The following is a 25,550-nucleotide window of genomic DNA, read 5'->3' as shown; positions in this document are numbered from 1 at the left end:
ACAACTAGACACAAGAACAGTTTTTTCCCCAAACGCCATCACTCTACTAAACAAATAATTCCCTCAACACTGTCAGACTTTCTACTAAATCTGCACTTCTATTCTACTAGTTTTTCTCATCATTCCTATCACCCATGTTGAATGTATGACTGTAACTTGTTGCGTATATCCTAAGATTTTTATTAATATTGCTTCTTCGTTGCTTATTTGACCCCTATGACAATCATTAAGTGTCGTACCACATGATTCTTGACAAATGTATATTTTATTTTATGTACGCTGAGAGCATCTGCACCAAGACAAATTCCTCGTGTGTCCAATCACACTTGGCCAATAAAATTCTATTCTATTCTATTCTATTCTATTACAGGGGAAACACGGTAGTTACGGTACTTCATTAGTGTGCATTGTAATAAATAAACAAAGGAAATGGAGGAGAAACAATGACTCTGTGCCATAAAACTTCTACAACTATTCTTTTGTTATCAAGTGTACTTTGATTCACGGAAAATAATTTGCCACCGATGTGCTTGGAGGTATATTTTTTTATTCATTTTGGAGAAGTGGGCTGATGTGAAGAATGATTGATCATTTCTGTTCAGAAATAGGCAAAACCCAATTAATAAGGTTTTGAAAATATACCTTTGCAAAGTAAGAATTTTGTCAAGGCGCCGGACAGAGGACGAGAAAAATAAACTAGCAACAAACTGCAGTCTTCAACCTCATTATTCTGGCTGTTTTCTGTGTGAATTCCCTGCGTAATTTGCAGCTTATATGGGACAGCAGTTGAGCAGTAATAGCCTGGGTTTTAACAATGCCTCAAATGCAATTCTTCGTACAGAGAGATTGCAAAATTGAGACGTACAGATACGAAGCCACAGTACAGTCTGTTCACGAACGAAGCCTTGTTTTTTAGAAAAGGCAGGGACCAGAATAACCTCCGAGTTTAATAAGAAAGATTAATCTTTCTTATTACGAACCCAGCATCCGTTTTCTGCCCTCCTGTTCTTTTCACATTCTGGTTCCTTCGTCAACTTTTCCTTGTCTTTAATTGAAGTCATAGATTTTACCAAGTTCCAATTCGGAACGCTGAATTTGCTAGCACAGCAGTCGCTTCGTTGCAGCTGTAAATATTTACTGCTCTCTTGATGCACGTACAACCCCCCCCCCCCCGAATGCTAGTTTAATGAATAATCTGATATTGTATAGAAATTAATAACAAAAGGCCTTGGCTCTCCCCCCCCCCCTCTTTATTGCCAGTATTTGAAATTTGAGATTGTAAAAAGTAGCCAAACTTTATAGCTTAAGAAGCAAATAAAGCCTTTATGGACAGCATAGAATCCTAAACAAAGATTTTTTATTTATTTTTTATTTTAGCTAGGTTCTATGAAGTGAAAACTAGCAGGCTTCTGAAAGTTTCAGTTCCTTTAATAAGTATTTTTTTTCTTTTTTCCCCCTATCGCAATTTATAGAAGTGGCTTTTAGATGTTTAAAGCTCTTCAGCAGATTGCATATGTACAGAAACATGATTACTTTTAGTGTCTTCCTCCTTTTCTGTCCTACATGGTTACCTAGCTTTGGATGTTAGGTACCGTAATTTTTGGAGTATAAGATGCAAGATACAAGACCTCGGAGTCTTGGTGGACAATCAACTGAACATGAGCCAACAATGTGCAGCAGCAGCTAAAAAAGCCAACACAATCCTAAACTGCATCAACAGGGGAATACACTCCAAGACCAGGGAAGTCTTAATACCACTCTACTACGCCCTGGTCCGACCACACCTGGAGTACTGTATTCAGTTCTGGTCACCACACTTCAAAAGAGACATTGAAACTCTGGAGAAGGTGCAAAAAAGAGCAACCAAGATGATTAAGGGATTGGAAACCAAGACTTGCGAAGAGAGACTGAGGGAACTGGGCATGGATAGCCTAGAGAAAAGGAGGGCCAGAGTGGTCAAGATAACAGTCTACAAGTATACGAGGGGATGTCACAGAGAGGAGGGGATCACTTTATTCTTCAGGGCACCAGAGGGCCGGACGAGGAACAACGGCTGGAAGCTGACCAAGGAGAGATTCAACATGGAGATAAGGAGGAACTTCCTGACGGTCAGAGCGATCAACCAATGGAACAACCTACCAGCGGATGTTGTGAACTCCAACACACTGGACATTTTTAAGAGAAGATTGAACTGCCACTTGACTGGTGTGCTATAGGGTTCCTGCTTGGGCAGGGGGTTGAACTTCATGGTCCCTTTCAACTCTAACAATAAATAAATAAATAAATGCACCTTCCCTCCTCTCCCCAAAAGAGGGTGGGAATGTCAGTGCGGTGCGTCTTATGCACCGATTGCAGCCATGTTGGGTGTCCCGGAGTGCCCCCCCCCCCAATTTTTGAACAGAGGGTCTGGGAAGCCTGCAGAGAGCTCTGGAGGCTGGGGAAAGGCAAAAATGCTCCCATTTTTGTGAAAAAATGGGCAAAAAATGGCAAATTTTTCACAAATATGGAATACGGAAAACGGAATATTTATTTATTTTATTTATTTATTGGATTTGTATGCCGCCCCTCTCCGCAGACTCGGGGTGGCTAACAACAGCAATAAAACAATATATAACAAAATCCAATACTAAAAACAGTTAAAAACCCATTATATAAAAACCAATCATACATACAGATATACCATGCATAAAATTGTAAAGGCCTAGGGGGAAGTATATTTCAGTTCCCCCATGCCTGGCGGCAGAGGTGGGTTTTAAGCAGCTTTCGAAAGGCAAGGAGGGTGGGGGCAATTCCAATCTCTGGGGGGAGTTGGTTCCAGAGGGCTGGGGCCGCCACAGAGAAGGCTCTTCCTCTGGGTCCCACCAAGCAACATTGTTTAGTTGACGGGACCCGGAGAAGGCCCACTCTGTGGGACCTAACTGGTTGCTGCAGCAGGCGGTCCCTGAGATAGTCTGATCCGGTGCCATGAAGGGCTTTATAGGTCATAATTAACACTTTGAATTGTGACCGGAAACTGATCGGCAACCAATGCAGACTGCGGAGTGTTGGTGTAACATGGGCGTAATATGGAATATGGAATAGAATAGAATAGAATGCTTTATTGGTTATGCTTTGTCCAAGTGTGATACACAAGGAAGTTGTCATTGGTGCAGATGCTCTCAGTGTCCATAAAAGAAAATATACATTTGTCAAGAATCCTGAACTACAACACTTAATGATTGTCTTAGGGGTGAAATAAGCAATGAGGAAACAGTCAATATTAATATAAATCTTAAGGATACAAGCAACAAGTGACAGTAATACAGTCCCAAGTGGGAGGAGATGGGTGATAGGGATGATGTGTATATTAATAGTAATAGTAATGTAGCTTAAGTGAATCGTTTGACAGTGGTGAGGGAATTATTTGTTTAGCAGAGTGATGGCATTTGGGGAAAAACGGTTCTTGTGTCTAGTTGTCTTGGTGTGCAGTGCTCTATAGTGTGGTTTTGAGGGTTGGAGTTGGAACAGTTTGTGTCCAATGGGTCAGCAAATATTTTCACAGCCCTCTTTCTAACTTGTGCAGTATACAAGTCCTTAATGGAAGGCAGGTTGGCAGCAATGATTTTTTCTGCAGTTATTGTGATTAATTGTACTCACTGTCAGGAAATTCCTCTTTAGTTCTAGATTAGCCAGTTCCTAAAAAGCAGGTTCTCGGTTCATGTCTGGGGGGGAATTTGTGGGTCACGTACTGCCTCTCTTATTTGGGATTTCCAAATTTCCCCATTTGAAACACACATAGATGACCACCTCAACCTCCTAGTAGCTTATCAGGAAGTAGTAGAGATCTGACACAAATCAACCCAACTTTGTAATTTGTCTATGATGGAATTCAGCTCATTGCTTCAAGACGGATGATGGGGAATATTTTATTTATGTATTTATTTTATTCGACTTCTATGCTGCCCAATCCTTTTTTTTTTGTAAAATATTTTATTGATTTTCAAAAGAAAGACACACATAACAAACACCACATGTAACATTTAGTGGAGCTACAGTCGCTCCGCTCAAAATAGAAGTCATCATTGTAATAAGAAAAAAAGAATATTAAAGGTGGCTTACAATAATATAAAAATACAAATACAATAAAAAAATAAGTCAAATATGGAAAATCTAAACCCCAATTAAAAAATCAAGAACAACCCATAACTCAATCAATCCAAACAAAACAGATAGAATAGAATAGAATAGAATAGAAAAGAAAAGAATTCTTTATTGGCCAAGCGTGATTGGACACAGTAGGAATCATTGTTCGGGCCAAAAACCCAACGTTACAGTCATGGAACCACATCTTTTACATCTGTATTGGGCTTCTGGGGTGGATTGTGCGAGTTAGTTGTGATGGGAAGTGTAGTCCCAAGTACCAAGAGGGACTTTTTGTCATGGTGGAAGCTTCCTCGAAATTGCTGTCAATGACCTGACTCCAGTTAGTACACGCGTCCTTTGAGGTCTTCTTATCCAGGATCAGGGCAGGTGGCTTTTCTAAGTGGGAGAATAAGAGGAACTACCGTAAATCAGAGCTCTTCAAACTTGTGCACTTCAACTCCCAGAATTCTCCAGCCGGTATGCTGGCTAGAGAATTCTGGGAGTTGAAGTCCTCAAGTCTTAAAGTTGCCAGGTTTGAAGAGCTCTGATCTAAACTATAGGGCAGTGATGGCAAACATTTTCAACTGGAAGACCCTGAGTTCCAATCCCACCTTAGATGAATAGAATAGAATAGAATAGAATAGAATTGTCTATTGGCCAAGTGTGATTGGACATACAAGGAATTTGTCTTTGGTGACGATGCTCTCAATGTACATAAAAGAAAAAGATACATTTGTCAAGAATCATGTGGTACAACACTTAACGATTGTCATAGGGGTCATATAGGGAATGAAGAAACGATCAATCTTAATAAAAATCTTAGAATACAAGCAACAAGTTACAGTCATAGAGTCCCAAGTGGGAGGAAATGGGTGATAGGAGCGATGAGAAAAAATTAGTAGAAATAGAATTGCAGACATAGTAAATAGTTTGACAGTGTTGAGGGAATTATTTGTTTAGCAGAGTGATGGCATTTGGAAAAAAAACTGTTCTTGTGTCTAGTTGTCTTGGTGTGCAGTGCTCTATAGTGACATTTCGGAGGTCAGAGTTGAAACAATTCATGTCCAGAATGCGAGGCGGTCAGTCAATATTTCCACGGCCCTCTTTTTGACTCGTGCAGTCTACAGGTCCTCAATGGAAGGCAGGTTGGCAGCCATTGTTTTTTTTTGCAGTTCTGATTCTCCTCTGAAGTCTGTGTCATTCTTACTCGGTTGCAGAAACGCCAACCAGGTGAGTTTGGATCAGTCTAGAAAGTAGTAGCAATTCCAGTTCCCCAAAATAAGAAAACCAGACGGTCTCCGTCTCCATCCCTCTGCCTTGGAGTGCAAAATGTTTTGCAAGCGGTTGTTAAGAAAAGACAGCCGTGGAAGCAGGAAATGCTTGTCACTTGGGCATCACAGCTGAAGGCCTGCTTCCTGTCAGTTAGACCGCGAGAAGAGATGAATTCAAGATACTCTCCACTGCATTATCATCATCATCATCATTATTATTATATTTATTTATTTATTCGACTTCTTTGCCACCCAACCCCGAAGGACTCAGGGCGGCTTACAACAACAATAAAAATACAATATAAATAGATACAACGCAATAAAATGGAAGTCAAACATTATCTAAAACTAAAACTATTAATTAGAATAGAATAGAATAGAATTTTTATTGGCCAAGTGTGATTGGACACACAAGGAATTTGTCTTGGTGCATCTGCTCTCAGCGTACATAAAAAAAAAATATATTTGTCAAGAATCATGTGGTACAACACTTAATGATTGTCATAGGGGTCAAATAAGCAATGAAGAAGCAATATTAATAAAAATCTTTGCATATAAAAGACAAGTTACAGTCATACATAATTGCAGCTGCGAGAGCAATTATGGGCTTCTCTAAGTATGCCCATATTACTCCAACACTCTGCAGTCTGCATTGGTTGCCGATCAGTTTCCGGTCACAATTCAAAGTGTTGGTTATGACCTATAAAGCCCTTCATGGCACCGGACCAGAATATCTTCGGGACCGCCTCCTGCCGCACGAATCCCAGCGGCCGGTTAGGTCCCACAGAGTTGGCCTTCTCCGGGTCCCGTCGACTAAACAATGTCGTCTGGCGGGACCCAGGGGAAGAGCCTTCTCTGTGGGGGCCCTGACCCTCTGGAACCAGCTCCCCCCTGAGATTAGGATTGCCCCCACCCTCTCTGCCTTTCGTAAACTCCTTAAGACCCACCTCTGCCGTCAGGCATGGGGGAAATAAAACACCTCCCCCTTGCCCATGCTGTTTTGTTGATTGATTGACTGTGTGCCTGTTTTTTATATATATTGGGATTGTTTTATGAAATTACTAATTTTAAATTGTAATTAGATTGGTGGGCATTCGATTTGTTATTGTGTACTGTTTTTTATTATTGTTGTGAGCCGCCCCGAGTTTTCGGAGAGGGGCGGCATATAAATCCAATAAATCTAATCTAATCATACAGTCAACATGGGAGGAAATGGGTGATAGGAATGATGAGAAAAACTAGTAGAATAGAAGTGCAGATTTAGTAGAAAGTCTGACAGTGTTGAGGGAATTATTTGTTTCGTAGAGTGATGGCGTTCGGAAAAAAACTGTTCTTGTGTCTAGTTGTCTTGATTATTATGATTTTTAATATGATGTTGATATTATTATTAATGGCCTGGCCATTGAAACTATACGGCTATGAACAAAACATGTAAGAGTGATACCCATTGTCATTGGGGCACTTGGGACCCATGTCCACAAATTTCACAAAACACATCAAGAAATTGCAGCTTTCTGCAATAACACTAGCAGAACTGCAAAAGTCTGCACTACTCGGAACATCATATATTTTAGGAAAATACTTGGTTGATACCTAGGACGCTGGCAGCAATCCGTATCAACCATTAGCACTGGTTGGTGGTAATTGTGGCACATTTTAAAATGTTCAGTTGATTGAATTTACTGTTTAATGAATAAAAGAAATATTATTATTGTTATCAATACAACACAGCAAACGAGATCACTATGCTGGATTTTGTATTTCATCTTCCCAAGCACCTGGGACTGCGTGATGTAGCAGCGAATTATGTTTGCCCATCCCAGTAAAGCGGCTTTTTGCAATTGACAGATGGAGATTTTGTCAATTCCGATGGTTTTCAAATGTCCGCTGAGATCCTTTGGCCCTGCGCCCAGCGTGCCAAGTACCACTGGGACCACTTTCACTGGCTTATGCCAGAGTCGTTGCAGCTTAATTTTTAGATCTTCGTATTTCACTAATTTCTCTAGCTGCTTCTCCTCAATTCTGCTGGATTGCGATGTCGATGATCCATACTTTCTTTTTCTCCACGATCAGGATGTCTGGTGTGTTATGCTTCAGAATTCGGTCAGTCTGAAGTCAGAAGTCCCACAGTAGTTTTGCTTGCTCATTTTCGACCACTTTTTTGGGCTTATGATCCCACCAGTTCTTTGCCACTGGTAAATGGTAGTTCTGGCATTGCATGATTTTATTGATTTTTTTTTTGCTTTTGCCCATGCACAGAAGCAAAAAATATCCAAAACCTTTCTCTCTCGCACGTCCTTTCGCAAGATTTTGCTTCCTGCGCATGCACAGAAGCAAAATCTCGCTGGGCTGTGCATGCACACCAGACACCCGAAGCTGTGTGCAGAAGCAAAAAATCACCGAAATCTTTCTCACATGAGCATCCTCCCACAAGATTTTGCTTCTGCACATGGACAGGAAGCAAAAACGTGCTGAAATCTAGAGAGGGGACATGCACAAGAGACAAATTCCAGCGATTTTTCGCTTCTGCGCATGAGCAGAAGCAAAATATCACCAAAGTGTCTCTTGCGCACGCTCGTCTCCTTCCTCATGAGATTTTGCTTCTGCACATGGACAGGAAGCAAAAACGTGCTGAAATCTAGAGAGGGGACATGCATGAGAGACAAATTCCAGCGATTTTTTGCTTCTGCGCATGAGCAGAAGCAAAATATCACCGAAGCTCGTCCCCTTCCTCACGAGATTTTGCTTCTGCACATGGGCACATGGACAGGAAGCAAAAATGCACTGAAATCTTGCACAAGGACACATATGTGAAAGACAAATTTTGCCAGTTTTTTTGCTTCTGCACATGTGCAGAAACAAAAAATCGCCGAAATCTCTCTCTCACACGCATCCCCTCACAAGATTTTGCTTCTGCACATGGACAGGAAGCAAAAACGTGCTGAAATCTTGCGAGGGCACCTGCGCGAGAATCACATTCCAGAGATTTTTTGCTTCTGCGCATGAGCAGAAACAAAATGTCACCAACATCTCTCTCGCATGCGCATCCCCTCACGAGATTTTGCTCTGCGCATGCGCAGGAAGTGAAAATACAAAAAAATGAAGAAAAAAGATGGCGGCCACCATAGAACTGGCATGGGCAGCGGCCGCGCACCAATTGCACAATCTGGCAGCTGCTACCTGTGCGCCATCCCCTACCATACTGGTAGTGACCCACTACTGGGGAGAAGCACCGTGGACCGGTCCATCTCTGTGGGCTGGATCTAAGTACCCCACAGGCTGGATCCAGACCCCGATCCTTGAGTTTGACACCCCTGTTTTAGGGTCTCCAAGGTCCCTTCCATCTCTATTCTGATTGATTGAAAATCCAAGGTCTAATTTTGTATTTTGCACTTATCCAACATTGAGGGTTGAACTCTATTAGAGGTAGGGAAGTGCTCTATTTTACTTTGCCCTCCATTTTAAATTCACCAAGTAGGATGGAGGATAAAGGCCTAAGTGGCTTTGCCTTTTTTTCCTTTAACAACAACCCCCCCCCCCCAAAAAAACCCCTCTACGAAATAAAAGTGTTGAGATGCGACCACCGATTCCTCTTTTCAGACTCATCTGGTCGACGCGAAAGGTCATGACTAAACTTGCATTTCCTGTTTTAGCCTGGATCTCGGTCTGCATTTCCAGAATCTTCAGCTTGTGTTTTTGTGTTTGATTTCGCAAGCTTCTGGCTCCTACTGTTTTCAGCAGGATTTAAATACAGTTTTTTAAACCCAACTCTTATTTATTTATTTATTAGATTTGTATGCCGCCCCTCTCCGAGGACTCGAAGCGCCTCACAACAGCAAAAGCAATACAATAAAATGCAAATACAATGATAAGAAGCTAAATTAAAACCCATAATTACTAAAAAAAAACACAGGTCAGCACAATTACACCATTCACAAATGCTTGAATCGGAAGGTAGGAGGAGGGAGTTAATCCCCCCATGCTTGGTGGCATAAATGGGTCTTAAGCATCTTGCGGAAGGCAAGGAGGGTGGAGGCAATTCAGATCTCTGGGAAGAGTTGATTCCAGAGGGCCGAGGCCACCACAGAGAAGGCTCTTCCCCTAGGTCCCGCCAGACGACATTGTTTAGTCCAGTGTTTCCCAACCTTGGAAACTTGAAGATATCTGGACTTCAACTCCCAGAATCATTAATGTGCTTTAAGGAGTTTCCTTACTTTCTACCTTCCCCCTCCCCTCCCATAACTCCATCTCTCCAACATTAAAAGTAGGAGTAAACTTTGAAAACAAAGACAAAGAAGGAAAAAGAGACAAAACTCCCAAATATAGCCTCAATATCTAACATTCTAAAAATCCCATGTTCACCATTGTTTACGGAGAAAGGGAAAGAGAGAGAGAGAGAGGGAGGAAAAAAATCCCCCTAACTCCAATTTTTAGCTGATTCCCTGATGAAAATAGTTTTCCCATGTAAAATAATATAAAAACATGAACTATCTTAAATTTGTGTTACATTAGCAACTAGTGCTGCCACCATTTCTTTCTTTCTTTTTTCATCTTACCTGTTGTGAGCCCCCCCGAGTTTTTGGAGAAGGGCAGCATATAAACTAACTAACTAACTAACTAACTAACTAACTAGCTAGCTAGCTAGCTAGCTAGCTAGCTAGATAGATAGATAGATAGATAGATAGATAGATAGATAGATAGATAGATAGATAGATAGATAGATAGATAGATAAATAAATAGTATTGGAGGGAAGAGTAGAGTAGAATAAAATAGAGTATGGGAATGAAGAGAAGAGTACAGTAAGTAGAGTATGGGAATGAGGAATAGAGTATGGGGATGTAGAGTAGAGTAAAGTAGAGTAGAGTAAAAGGAAAGAAGACTAGAGTATTAGAATGAAGATGAGTAGAGTAGAGTATGGGAATGGAGAATAGAGTATCTATCTATCTATCTATCTATCTATCTATCTATCTATCTATCTATCTATCTATCTATCTATTCTATTGGATTTGTATGCCGCCCCTCTCCGTAGACTTGGGGCGGCTAACAACAATGATAAAAACAGCATGTAACAATCCAATACTAAAATAACTAAAAAAAACCTTATTATAAAAACCAAACATACATACAGACATACCATGCGTAAATTGTAAAGGCTTAGGGGGAAAGAGTATCTCAGTTCCCCCATGCCTGATGGCAGAGGTGGGTTTTAAGAAGCTTACGAAAGGCAAGGAGGGTGGGGGCAATTCTAATCTCTGGGGGGAGTTGGTTCCAAAGGGCCGGGGCCGCCACAGAGAAGGCTCCTCCCCTGCGCCCCGCCAACCGACATTGTTTAGTCGACGGGACCCAGAGAAGGCCAACTCTGTGGAACCTAACTGGGCGCTGGGATTCATGCAGCAGAAGACGATCCCTGAGATAATCTGGTCCGGTGCCATGAAGGCCTTTATAGGTCATAACCAACACTTTGAATTGTGACCGGAAACTGATCGGCAACCAATGCAGACTGCGGAGTGTTGGTGTAACATGGGCATATTTGGGATGAAGTATTGGAATGAAGAGTAGAGGAGTGGAGAGGAGCAGGGGAATGGAGTGGAATGGATTGAAGAATAGAATAGAACAGAATAGGAATGTTTGTCACTTTGAATGTACACTGATTAGCATACATTAAAACAACATTCCATTGCACACAGCTCTCAAAGGATCACCACCTCCAATATATACTACATGAACACGACTAAAATAGATAGATAGATAGATAGATAGATAGATAGATAGATAGATACAAAATGATGCATATACCCACATATATTATGATAATGTTTCGTTAGCTTGGCTAGCTAGCCTTATTTATGTAGTACGAAATAACAGAAGATAAAAACTGCTTTAATCTCCTCTGTTTAGCTACCAAGCACATACTTCATGTAGGAAAGATTTCCTGACGTTGAGTAGCAAATGAGCAGGCTAATTCATAAAACGCTGCCCTTGGGAACACATCCCATGGCCCACTCTCCTTCCAAAACTACGGGATTCTAGCCTTGAGTAACTGCCAAACTCTATTTGCCTCTTATTAAAAGATCATCTAGATTTTAGACCCTGGTGGACTAGAAGACCTCCAGGGTCCCTTTCAACTCTGTTATTGTGTTAAATAGTTATTTATTAAATGATTATAAATAAAAAAATAATGATTTATTAAGTAAATCTTCCCTGTAAATTTGTATGCAACTGTGTTGTAGTTTCTTTAGAATCCATTAACCGTAATTTTCAAATTCAAAACTTTGCAAAATGTCTTGTTTTTCTGATCAACGTTGTTGACAAGGACTGGCATAAGTTTCTTTTTTTAAAAAAATATAAATTTTTATTAGATTTATTTATATTTAAAAACAACATAGAAAAAGAAAATAAAACACAAACTTTACAAACAATACAAACTAACCTCCCAAAAACAAACAAAACCCCCACAAATATTGTCTATAGTGACAGCTAAGCGATAATCCCTTATTTTCATTGATTTCTACATTAATCTTGCAGTGTTAAATATCAACTACAAATATTCAAACTTTTTGAACAACAGAATACTATTCCTAATCCTAATTCCATAGTTCCCCGACCCCCACCAAAATTATACATTATAGTTATTCGTTTAATTCCTTAATATAAATTCCTGTATTTATATTCCTTTGTATGTATGTATGTATGTATGTATGTATGTATGTATGTATGTGTGTGTGTGTGTGTGTGTATTCAATTGTCTACCTATTAGACAATAAAAATATTTTAAGTTCATTAGGTTCATCTTCCTACTATTTCTTTTTTGCTAACCATTCGTAAAATACGTTCCAGACCTTATAGAATTTCCCTACATCTTTCTCCTTCGGTTAATTGCTTCATTGCTACGGAGAGGGGCGGCATACAAATCCAATAAATAATAATAATAATAATAATAATAATAATAATAATAATAATAATAATAATTTTGTCTTAAATATCAGACGTACAGTACAGCATAGCAGACCTGCATAAATCTCTATTTTTTGGAACTGCTGGACTGTTGGATTACCTAGTCCTCATTAAATACAAAGCAGCTTGTGGACAGTAGAAGGTTTTAACGGTATTTTAAACCAGTCCAGTCCATACGGAAAGGGGTTAAACGGGAAGCGACAAGTATGGACATATATCGCTAGGTATGTAATGATTTGTTTTTACAGGACTTAGAAGCCCTGGCTGTTTGTATTTTGACATGAGGGTAGGACGGGGTAATTCCTGGAAAAAACAGACAGCAATGTACGAGAACTGGAATTTCAAGTCTAACTGAATTGTATCAGCTGCTGTAGTAAAGAGGTGGTAGTTTACCCCAGTCTTTTGTTGAAAGCAAATGGGAGGGCGAAAGTTATCCTCGACCTACGACCAGAGTTGAAGCCCAAAATGTCTGTCGTGAGGTGAGACCGTTCTTAAGTGAATCCCACCTCAGTTTACGGCCTTTCCCGTCATGTTTATATCGTGTACCGCTTCAGTTGTTAAGTTAGTAACAGGTTTGTTAAAGGGAATTTGGCTTCCCCATTGACTTTGGGTGACTTACTCCGCCACAGAGACAAGGTTATGCTTAGGAGTAATTTTACAATCGGCGGGTTGGCGTCACAACTTGGTCGTAAGCACGTAAAATTGTGATTTTTTTTTAAAAAAAATCTTTTTTAAAGGGGGGGGAGGACTTTTGGGGGGGGATTACTTTAGTTACCCACCCGGGATGGGTTCCACTTCACCTTCGCCACTAATTCGTATCGCAACCTTTTGTGCGCATGCGTGTACATCCGCTCATGAAATTTTGCTTCCGTGCGTACTCAGCACAGTAATCCCTCGCTACTTCGCGGTTCATCTTTCGCGGATTCACTACTTCGCATGTTCTTTCAAAGGGGGCTTATGGCCACTATATCGCGGATAATGAAGAAAAATCCAGGAAAACCGTGAAAGATGAATATGCAAAATATTCACGGCGATTGCTGTGCCCCCCCCTCCATCCTCATTCCCGGCACAGGTCTCACACCTTAGAACGGTGTGTGTGTGTGTGTGTAAACTGCAGCGGCTGCTTCCTTCAACCCACGCGTCACGGGGAAAGCTCGGCTTGTCTTGTCTTCCAGTTCGCGGATGTTTCTCACCTCTCTGAAGATCATCCGCTGCCTCCCGACTACAGGAAAGCCGCTACCATTGCTGCTGACCGCTGAGAGAAGCCGGTCTCTCTCAGCGGTGAGCAGCGGTGAGTTGTTAACAATACAGGGAGGGTTTTAAAAGTCCAAATATTTGTTAAGTACATTAAAAATATCTTTACTTCGCAGAAATTAGTTTTTTGTGGGTGGTCTTGGAATTTATCTATATAGCGGGACACACAAGGAATTTGTTTTTGGTGCAGATGCTCTCAGCGTACATAAAAGAAAAAGAGACATTTGTCAAGAATCATGTGGTGCAACACTTAATGATTGTCACAGGGGTCAAATAAGCTATGAAGAAACAATCAATATTACTAAAAATCTTAAGATACAAGCAACAAGTTACAGTCATACAGTCCTAAGTGAGAGGGAAAGGGTGATAGGAATGATGAGAAAAAACTAGTAGAAATAGAAGTGCAGACTTAGTAAAAAAATTGACAGTGTTGAGGGAATGATTTGTTTAGCAGAGTGATGGAGTTCCGGGAAAAAACTGTTCTTGTATTAGAAGCAAAGTGAGCAAATGTTATTTTACTGAAAGAGTAGTAGATGCTTGGAACAGATGTGGTTGGTAAATCCACAGGAACTGAATTTAAACACGTCTGGGATAAACATAGATCCATGCTAAGATAAAATACAGGAAATAGCATAAGGGCAGACTAGATGGATCATGAGGTCTTTTTCTGCCGTCAGTCTTCTATGTTTCTATGTTTCTATGAAATGTGACTGCATTTCATAGAAACATAGAAACAGACATCAACTTTTTAAAGACATCAAACGTCTTAAAAGTGTTGAAGGTGACAATTCTGTGACAGAATTGGGGACGTAGGTGTCACCCAAAAACACAAGCAGAATAGGTGTGAATATACACAGGCCTACAACTATATTTTTTTGTTTTAACAGCTAAGCGTTCAAAGTCCAGTGGATAAATCTCCTTGGGGTTTTTTTTCCCTTCTGCAAATGCTTTTTTTTTAAAATCTCAAGATTGTTTTGAATCTCATATCCCAACATAGCTGTGGTAGGTCCTTATGCAAACGAAATATAATACACACACCCATTCTTAATCTTTGCATGATAGCAGTGCTGGGCTGCCAAGGTAGTTGCCCAACCGCTTTAGGCTTTCAAAAGCAGAAGAAAACGACTCACACATTTCCATGGAACCAATCAGGATTTGCACTCAGCTCAAGGAAGACCAGAGCTGTAACATAGCGTCCATGTCCAGTCAATGAAGCAGTGGAAGTGATGTGCCGGTGCCTGGAGGCTGTTAGGGTCTGGATGGGTGTCAACAGGCTCAAACTCAACCCCGACAAGATGGAGTGGCTGTGGGTTTTGCCTCCTAAGGACAATTCCATCTGTCCCTCCATTACCCTGGGGGGGGGGATTATTGACCCCCTCAGAGAGGGTCTGCAACTTGGGCGTCCTCGATCCACACCTAACTTTAGAGAACTATCTTTCAGCTGTGGCGAGGAGGACGTTTGCCCAGGTTCACCAGTTGCGGCCCTATTTGGACAGGGACTCACTGCTCACAGTCACTCATGCCCTCATCACCTCGAGGTTCGACTACTGCAATGCTCTCTACATGGGGCTACCTCTGAAAAGTGTTAGGAAACTTCAGATTGTGCAGAATGCAGCTGCGAGAGCAATCATGGACTTTCCCAGATATGCCTATGTCACATCAACACTCCGCAGTCTGCATTGGTTGCCGATAAGTTTCCAGTCACAATTCAAAGTATTGGTTATGACCTATAAAGCCCTTCCTGGCATCGGACCAGAATACCTAGGGGACCGCCTTCTGCCACACGAATTAGGTCCTACAGAGTTGGCCTTCTCTGGGTCCTGTCGACAAAACAATGATGTCTAGCAGGACCCAGGGGAAGAGCCTTTTCTGTGGCGGCCCCGACCCCTCTGGAATCAACTCTCCCCCAGAGATTAGGACTGCCCCCAACCTCCTTGCCTTTCGCAAACTTCTCTCAAAACCCACCTTTACCGCCAGGCATGGGGAAATTGATTCCCCTCGGCCGCCGCATTTTATGCATGGTCTGTTTGGGTTGTATGATTGTTTTTTAAATTAAGGGTTTTTAACTGTTCGTTTTTTAATCATTGGATTTGTATTCTGTATTGTTGTTGTCAGTCGCTCCGAGTCTTCGGAGAGGGGCGGCATACAAATCTAATAAATTGTTGTTATTATTATTATTATCGAAGGCACAAGCCTCATTTCCAAATGGAATTAACTCCTACGGAACTGCAATTCTAAAATGATGTGTGTTGTAATCGTTAGTTACTTTTATTGGTGGAGACTTTTGAATTTCAGCCTACACATACACACAGGACACAGACACACACACACACAGGCAGTCCTGGACATATGACCACAATGGAGTCCCAAATTTCTGTTGTTAGGCGAGACATTTGCTAAATGAGTTTTTGCCCCCATTTTGTGACCTCTCCCTTGCCGCAGTTGTTAAGTGGATCGCTGCTGTGGATAAGTTGGTCAGACGGTTGTTGCCAGGGGGGAATCCATGCGGCCTTGGGACTCCCGTGACCGTCGTAGGTCTATGCCAGTCGCAGAGCCTTTGAATTTGGATCATGTCACCATGGGGGGGGGGGGGGGAGAAGAGTGGTGTGCGACAAAGGACCGAACTGAGAAACACAGTCACGTTCCTTTTTTTTTCCTGTTGTCACCTTGGAACAGGTCACTTGAACAAACTTGTCGTAAGTCAAGGGACAGCTCGATGCCCTGTTGTGTGTTTTTAATAATGCTGTGGTTGGAGGGCTTTCCGGTTGAATAGAATAGAATTCTTTCTTGGCCAAGTATGATTGGACACACAAGGAATTTGCCTTTGGTGCAGATGCTCTTAGTGTACATTAAATAAAATATACATTTGTCAAAAATAGAATAGAATAGATAATAGAATAGAATAGAATAGAAAATAGAAGAGAATAAAATAGAAGAGAAGAGAATGTATTGGAATGAAGAATGGAATGGAACGGAACAGAACAGAATAGAATAGAATAGAATATATTGGAATGAAGAATGGAATAGAATACAATTCTTTATTGGCCGACTGTGATTGGACACAAAAGGAATTTGTCTTGGTGCATAAGCTCTCAGTGTATATTAAATAAAAATATACATTTGTCTAGAATAGAATAGAGAATAGAATGGAATAGAATAGAATTCTTTATTGGTCAAGTGTGATTGGACACACAAAGAATTTGTCTTGGATGCAGATGCTCTCAGTGTCCATAAAAGAAAAAAGATCCATTTGTCAAGAATCCCTGCTCATCCCTTCCTGCTTTACTCTTAGCGTCCACCTTACGCATCAGAGGTCAGAGAGGGAGGCCCCCCCCCTCCAATATGGACACATGGGTGCATTTCTGCTTCTCAAGCTGTTGCAGCTCGTGGCTCTCTTTGCATGTTTCGTTTGCCGTGACGTCGGTCCGTGTTTCCTTCCTGCTGCTTACAAGCCCGCTGTAGAGATAAGGAGGCGCTCGCGGGGAGTGTTTTGGTGTAACTGGGGCAGCGGCGGGGTTGGGGGGCTGGGAAGGAAATATACCCTCCATATCTGCTCCTTTTGCAAAGGAGACTTCTTCTTTTTTGGGGGTTTTTATTTTTAAACGCAATGTCCAAGGTTGTGATACGTAATAATTGGGGTCTTTTTGTTTACATAGAAGGGTAGCCAAGAGAGACGTTGGATTGACATTTGTAAATTGGAATTCTGCTACTATTGGGTGGGTGCATGGGAGTCCTTTGGTCTGTTGGCAGACGGCCCTCAGCTAGCGTTGAACTTTCTTCCTGGTTGCTGTGTGTATCTGTGTCATGTGTGTGTTTGTGTGTATCTCTCTCTCTCTCTGTTTATGTGTGAAAGATATAGAAAGACAGGGAAAGGGGGAGAGAGAAAGAGGTAGAGGGAGGGAAAGAAAAAGAGAGAAACAGAAAGAACAAGAGAAAGAGGGAGAGAGAGAGAGAAAAGGAAGGAGAGAGAGAAAGGGAGAGAGAGGAGAAAGAAAGAGAGAGAAAAAGGGCATGAGAGAGAGAAAAAAAATGAATGAGAGAAAGGGGGAGAGAAGGAGAAAGAGGGAGGGAGAGAAGTAGAATGAAAGAGGATAGAAATAAAGAGAGAGAAAGAGGGAGAGAGATAGAGAGAGGAGAAAAAGAAAGAGAGAGAAACAGAGAAGGAACGAGAGAAAGAGGGACAGAGAAGGAGAATGAAAGAGGAGAGAAAGAAAGAAAAAGGGAGAAAGAAAGAGAGAGGAGAAAGAAAGGTGAAAGAGAGAGAAAAGAGAAAGGGAGATAAAGAGGAAAAAAGAAAAGGGGACAGAGATAGAGAGAGAAAGAAAGAGAGAAAGAGATAAAATGGAGAGAGAGAGAAAGGAATGAGAGAAGGAGAAAGCGTGAGAGAGAAGGAGAATGAAAGAAGAGAGAGGGAGAAAAAAGAAAGAGAAAAGGAGAAAGAGAGAGAGGAGAAAGACAGGAGAGAGACAGAGAGAAAGAGAAATGGCAAAAGACAAATGCTTCACATTTTGTAAGATTCACCCATTATTCTTATCTCTTCCTAAGAAACTCTTAACAAAGTCTTATCAAACCAATGCACGATCTAATTCACATCTGCACCATTTGTATCTTTCTCTGATTATTCGTACTGACTGACTTCCTGTTGTTTGGTTTTTTTAGGGGTTTTCAAGAAAGAGCATTTAAAACGTCCCTTCGAAAGGAATAAGAATTTCTCCCTGGCTTTTCGGTAACTTGGACGTCTCCTGCCCCCTACGAACTCCTGCCCGGCGACCGCGAATTCTCTTTCTTGATGCTGAAGGAGCCCTTTTAAATTCCATGCTGAATTGAGACCTTGGAATGCTTTAGCATGGCGGCCCTGGTGCAGCAAAATGACTTGATGTTTGAATTTGCTAGCAATGTCATGGAGGATGAACAGCAGGTAAGAAGTATATATATACATACATATATACAGTGGTACCACTAACTCTACCTTACAAATATTATAGATAAGAACCGGGTGTTCAAGATTTTTTTGCCTCTTCTCAAGAACCATTTTCTACTTAAGAACCCGAGCCTCCGAAACTCTAACTGGAAAAGGCAGGGAGTCTCTCTCTCTGTGGGGCCTCTCTAGGAATCTCCCGGGAGGAAACAAGGCCGAAAAGGTGGAGAGAAGCCTCTGTGGAGCCTCTCTAGGAATCTCCCGGGAGGAAATAGGGCCGAAAAGGTGGGGAGAAGCCTCTGTGGAGCCTCTCTAGGAATCTCCCCGGGAGGAAATAGGGCCGAAAAGGTGGGGAGAAGCCTCTGTGGGGCCTCTCTAGGAATCTCCCGGGTGGAAACAAGGCCGAAAAGTTGGGGAGAAGCCTCCTTGGGGCCTCTCTAGGAATCTCCCGGAAGGAAACAGGGCCGGAAAAGGCAGGGAGAAGCCTCCATGGGGCCTCTCTAGGAATCTCTTGGGAGGAAACAGGGCTTCCACCCTCCCTGTGGTTTCCCCAATCTCACGCATTATTTGCTTTTACATTGATTCCTATGGAAAAAATTGCTTCTACTTACAAACTTTTCTACTTAAGAACCTGGTCACGGAACGAATTAAGTTCATAAGTAGAGGTACCACTGTATATTTAAAAATGACTATGCTAGATGATCACTCATTTACGTTAACATGAGATTTTACTAAGATGAAATTGTCTGAAATGCTATAGGGTCGTGATGGTGAACCTATGGCACACCTGCCCCAGGTGGCATGCGGAGTCACATATCTGAGGGCGCGCAAGGCGTTGCCCTAGATCAGCTCCACCACGCATATCAGTGGTGGAGAATAGCCGGTGGGCTCAGGTGTGTCTCCCCAGTAGAAAATTCCCGGATTCGCACACAGCTAAATGTCCCTGACGTTTGAATGTCCCCCGTCCCCTGTCTCCCCCCCCCCCCCCCCGCGAGATTCTGCTTGTGCACATGTGTTCTTCATATATTTTAGTCTCCTGGTCTTATTCAGTCTTCCCTGACATGTTTGTGAGCCATACATTATTGTTGTTGTTGTTGTTATTATCATCATCATCATCATTATTATTATTAATATACCGCCCCTCTACAAATACTCGGGGTGGCTTGTAAAAAAGGTAATAACATCGAGAGACAATTAGCATTAGATTAAAAGTTACATTTAAAAGTTTACATTTAATTTTTTTTTTTAAAAACCCTATTAAAATACATGCATATCCATTCAAACATTCAAACAAACTCATTGTACATTCTTTGGTGAGGGCGTAGAGTCTAATAGCCCCAAGCTTGACGGCATAGCTGAGTCTTTAGACTATTTTGAAAGGTGGAGGGTGGGGGCAATACGAATCTCTGGGGGGGGGGGGGTTATTCCAGAGGGCCAGGGTCCCCTCAGAGAAGGTCCTTCCCCTAGGTCCCGCCAAGTGACATTGTGTAGTTGCTGGGATTGATGCGGCAGGAGGCGGTCTCATAGGTAACCTGGTCATATATACTGGCCACTCAATGCTCATCCTTAATTTGCTGCCTTTGAAGAGTGTTCAGAAACTACAAATTGCACAGAACGCAGTCGTGCGAGCGGTCAGGGGCCTACCCAGGCATGCCCATATCTCTCCAACACTCCCCGGTCTGCACTGGCTGCCGATTGGTTTCCAGACTCAATTCAAAGTGTTGGTCATGATCTATAAAGCTCTACATGGCATCGGGCCAGATTACCTATGGGACCACCTTCTGCCCCATCAATCCCAGCAACCGGTCAAGTCCCACAGAGTCGGCCTTCTCCAGGTCCCGTCAACTAGACAATGCCCCTTGGCCGGGCCTGGGGGAAGAGCCTTCTCTGTGGGGGCCCCATCCCTCTGGAATCAGCTCCCCCCGGAGATTTGTATTGCCCCCCCTCCTGACCTTTCGTAAGAGTCTAAAGTCTCATCTATGCCGCCAGGCTTGGGGTCATTAGACTCTAGCCCCCCAGCCGATGAATGTATAGTGGGTTTGTTGACTGAATGGATATGAGTGCATTTTAATTGGTTTTCTGGTTTTTGGATTTAACACATAATTGGATTTTGATATACATTAATTCAAATAATTAATTAAATTAATTGGATTTATATGCAGTCTCCGTGGACTCATCATGGACATTGTCTTTTTATATACTGTAAGCCGCCCTGAGTCCTCGGAGAGGGACGGCATATAAATCCGATTAATAAAATAAATAAACAATAAAATAAAAATTGGTTCCTGAAGAACGACGAAGTGCCAGAAACGATGAGTACCAAACAAATTTTTCACTCTAAGGAATAATGTAAATGAGTTACAACGCAGCCGACAGTGACAAGTTCTGGCTTGTGACATTGATTGGCAAAGAACCTGATAAATGCCAGGACAAAATGTTCACGTCAAAATGCGTTTGAGCACCAAATACGATGCGATTCAAAGCAGTTGAGTAGCAAGGTGCCACCATTGTAGTTGACAAGTCTTAATACTTTCTGGCACATGATTGGGATTGGCTGACAGCTTTGGGGTTGTTTTTCCTTAGCTTGAGCTGTGCACAATTTCGATATTGTGTTTCTTCGGTGTTGTTTGCAAACATTGGGATGACGGTTAGCACCAACATTTGGATGCGATACAGATCGTTCAGAAGGGCACAGAGAGAGCGGTGGAGCGCCGTGGAGGCGCAGTGCTGGGAATGCGGTACTGCAGGCTAACTCTACCAACTGTCAGGAGTTTGATTTTGACCAGTTCAAGGTTGACTTCCGAGGTCGGTAAAATGAGGACCCAGATTGTTGGGGGCAAGAGGCTGACTCTGTAAACTACTTAGAGAGGGCTGAAAAAGCACTGTGGAGAGGTATATATGTTTAAGTACTAATGGTGGAGCTATTGTCCCTTCCTTCCTTTTTTCCTTCCTTTTTTCCTTCCTTTTTTCCTTCCTTTTTTCCTTCCTTCCTTCCTTCCTTCCTTCCTTCCTTCCTTCCTTCCTTCCTTCCTCTGACCAAGAAGACATGAGTGACAGGGAGGAGGAGAGTGGGGCAGACAGCTCAGAAGGAGATCAATTATCTAGCTCCTCCTTGGATTCAGAACCAGAGTTAATGATACAGCCACACGTGCGGAGAGCGATGCATAGGCAGCAACAACTGAGAGATTATTATCAAAGAAAATGAGGCCACCTGTGTTTGGGTGGGACTGTGGTCATTAGTGAGGCTGCTATAAAGAGCAGCCTGTGGGTTTGGCCATTGTGGAGGATTATCTGATCTTTGTGTTTCGTGACTGCTTTACTGACTTTGACCTTTGTGTGCTGATTTTTCCCTGCTTTGAAACTAAACCAGAGCAAAGTGTGTTTCACGTTGTGAAAAAAGGACTGTGAATTGCCTCACAGCTGCAAGCTAAGTATCACAGAACTGATAAGGGACTTGTACAAATTACCAGTTTGTTTGGAGACAAGTGCTCTTTGCTATACAAAAAGAGTGCTTCGTTTATTTGCATTTTCGGTATAAAGAACATTGTTTTGAATTTTAAATGTGTGTGTGTCTGAAATTGTATCTGTGCATTTTCGGGAGGATTCTACCAGAGAGCTCGACAGAACAGGATATACCGTATTTTTGGAGTATAAGACACACCTTAGTTTTTGGGGAGCAAAATAGGGGAAAGAATCTGCTTACCAGGGATTCACCTAGATAGCGTCCTTAGCCAGCACATTATTTTATCCCCTGGTTAGAGCTTTAACAAAAACTTTATTCGGAGAGAGTAACAATGAAAGAGCTTGCAAGCCAGTAAGAGCTGGGAACATCATTATATCTGGAAAGAAACATTGGGAGCAAGTAAAGCAATGGAAAGACTTAGGGCTTGGAAAACATTATTCGCAGAGAGTAACAATGAAAGAACTTGCAAGGTAAGAGCTGGGAAGATCATTAGCAGCTTAGTTAGGGCTGCAAAGAAACAATCTGAGCAAATAGAGCAATGGAAAAAACCCTGCAAAGACTTAGGGTTTGGAATACATTCTTCCCAGAGAGTAACAATGAAAGAGCTTGCAAGCGGGTAAGAGCTGGAAACATCGTTAGCACGTTAGGGCTGGAAAGAAACTTATTCGGAGCAAGTTAGAGCAATGAAAAAAAAAACCTGCAAAGACTTAGGGCTTGGAAAACATTCTTTGCAGAGAGTAACAATGAAAGAGCCTGCAAGATAAGAGCTGAGAAGATCGTTAGCAGCTAGTTAGGGCTGAAAAAAAAGCTACGTTCAGAGTATAAAACACACCCAAATTATCAGCCTCTTTTAGGGAGGAAAAAGATGCATCTTATACACCGAACAATACGGTAGTTTTCAAACAACTTTGTGTAGCTCTATCTATTTCGGCATGCGGCCTTCTAGCACGACCTTCACTTTCAACACAATGCTGAAAAGGGCTGATAGCTTGTTCGGTATTTCTGAATTTAAATTGGATTCTTAGCACCCCCAGTGTCCATGTATTTTTTTTCCTTCCTTTTTATCTGTCTGTTGCACGCTTTCTGATCAGACCAAACAGGTTTCGGGCTTCTGGCCTTTATGGTGCCTTTAAAAAAAGAAGGGGAAAAAAAATACAACCAAAGCAGTGGAAAAGGAATATATATAACTCTCCCCGGTGATGGTGTTTACTTCTTTCCAGATTATTAAGTTTATATTGCAACAAATATATTTGGGCTCATTTGTTGGGAGCGCCAGGTGTTTGTTGCTCAAGGATGTAATTTAGGTTAGGAAGTTAGCCTGGGTTCCAGTTAATTGAGATCAGCCATATAGAATTATTCGAGAAAATATGTAATTTTTTTGGGGGGGGGGAAGCTATTAAATTTTGAAGAGCTGCCCGAAGCGTGCTACATCAAATTTATTGGCAATTATTAGAGATTGGCCCTTCCACCATATATAATATATTTTTCGCCCCCCCCCTCCCCCCATGGATTTATGCAACGGGGAGCCAGAATTCAAAGCCGAGGAAGAAACACATAGGCGCAGAAGCCAAAATTGAATAGTTCAAAAGAGGAAGTGTGTGTATTGCGGTAGCTTTTGCAATTGGTTCTCTGTTGCAAGTTTAATTTTAATTTAATTTACTAGACTTGTATGCTGCCCCTCTCCGCAGACTCGGGGCGGCTCACAACAAAATAGTGATAGAGTAGCAAATCTAATATTAAAAACATTCTAAAATCAACATTGGAACCATACAAGACAATCATACCACACATAAATTGAATAAACCTGGGGGATATTTCAGTTCCCCCATGCCTGGTGACATAGGTGGGTCTTTAGTAACTTACGAAAGGCAAGGAGGGTGGGGCCGGTTTTAATCTCTGGGGGGAGTTGATTCCAGAGGACTGAGGCTGCCACAGAGAAGGCTCTTCCCCTGGGCCCTGCCAGATGACATTGTTTAATCGGCGGGACTCAGAGAAGGCCAACTTTGTGGGACCTTATCGGCCGCTGGGATTCGTGCGGCAGAAGACGGCAGAATTCGTGCGGCAGAAGACGGTCCCGAATGTATTCTGGTCCGATGCCATGTAGGGATTTATAGGTCATAATTGTGACCGGAAACTGATGGGCAACCAGTGCAGGCCGCGGAGTGTTGGAGAAACGTGATTTATAGGAGATCTTTGACTTACATCCAATTGCTGGTTCCTACCGGTACGGTTGATTTTTACTGAAAGAGTAGTAGATCCTTGGAACAAACTTCCAGCAGACGTGGTAGATAAATCCACAGTAACTGAATTTAAACATGACTGGGATAAACATAGATCCATCCTAAGATAAAATACAGAAAATAGTATAAGGGCAGACTAGATGGACCATGAGGTCTTTTTCTGCCGTCAGATTTTTATGTTTCTATGTTTGATGCCATTGCACCAGCAGCGAAAATTGAACTCCGTGCGCAGCTCCGTGTCTCTGGCACAAACATGCGCGCATCTGAGTGAGATGTTGCTTCTGGGCATGCAAAAGCGAAATCTTATTCAGACGCACACACGTGCGAGATTTCGGCCACTTTTTGCTTCTGTGCATGTGCGGAAGCAAAAATATCACTGCAATCTCACGCATGCACACAGGTGTGTCTTATACTCTGAAAAATACGGTATATCCCTAGAAGTTTGCATCCATGCACCAGGTTGCTGGGTTATATATATCATCAGATTGTGCTTCTTGCGCATGACCAGAAGCCAAATCTCACTCAGATGCGCTCGCAGTGCAGCGGGAGCGGCAACCTCTGCCTGCTTACAACCGTCCGTTTAGTGACCGTTCAAAGTTACAATGGCCCCGAAAAATGTGGCTCATGACCTGTTTTTGACAGTTATGACCTTGGTATCCCTGAGGTCCAAAAGGTTGGGCACCCCTGTTCTGTTCTGTTCTATATACTATATTTTATTCTGTATACTTCCCTATTCTATTCTCTTCTCTACCCTACTCTGCTCTGCTCTATTGTCTATTCTATTCCATACAATTCCCTACACATAGTTCTTATTCTACTCTAGTACTGTACTGTACTGTACTCTACTCTATTTTATATTCTATTCCATTCAATGTCCTACTCTTCCCTACCGTAGTAGTTCTTATTCTGTTCTGTTCTATTCTATATCCTATATTCCATTCTGTATATTTCCCTATTCTCTACGCTGCTCTGCTCTGCTCTATTTTATATTCTATTCCATACAATTCCCTATTGTTGTAGTTCTTATTCTACTCTACTATTCTATTCTATTCTATTCTATTCTACTCTACTCTACTCTACTTTATATTCTATTCCATTCAATACCCTACCCTTCCCTATTCTACTCTACTCTACTCTACTCTACTTTATATTCTATTCCATTCAATTCCCTACCCTTCCCTATTCTATTCTATTCTATTCTATTCTATCGCATCCCATCCCACTCCGCTCTACCTTACTCTGTACAATCTATTCCATTCAATTCCCTACCCTACCCTACCCTACCCTTCCCTATTCTATTCTATTCTACTCTACTCTACTCTATTCT

The 25,550-nt window shown here is 42.0% G+C and overlaps 1 protein-coding gene across 2 annotated transcripts in view; it reads left to right on the top strand.

Moving 5' to 3' along the window:
* ELF1 (E74 like ETS transcription factor 1) overlaps positions 1-25,550 on the top strand; it is an 89,857-nt gene that overhangs the window by 27,127 nt on the left and 37,180 nt on the right. For both annotated transcript variants that reach the window (XM_070751372.1, XM_070751373.1), the window contains exon 2: positions 18,262-18,520. In XM_070751372.1, the coding sequence (XP_070607473.1) occupies positions 18,449-18,520 (72 nt within the window). In that variant the 5' untranslated portion in view covers positions 18,262-18,448. The remainder of the gene's footprint in view (positions 1-18,261; positions 18,521-25,550) is intronic.

This window comes from Erythrolamprus reginae, chromosome 4, assembly GCF_031021105.1.
Source record: "Erythrolamprus reginae isolate rEryReg1 chromosome 4, rEryReg1.hap1, whole genome shotgun sequence".
Lineage (NCBI taxonomy): Eukaryota > Metazoa > Chordata > Lepidosauria > Squamata > Dipsadidae > Erythrolamprus > Erythrolamprus reginae.
The sequence above is the reverse complement of the archived record's forward strand: the minus strand, read 5'-3'. Positions and strand labels throughout refer to the sequence as shown.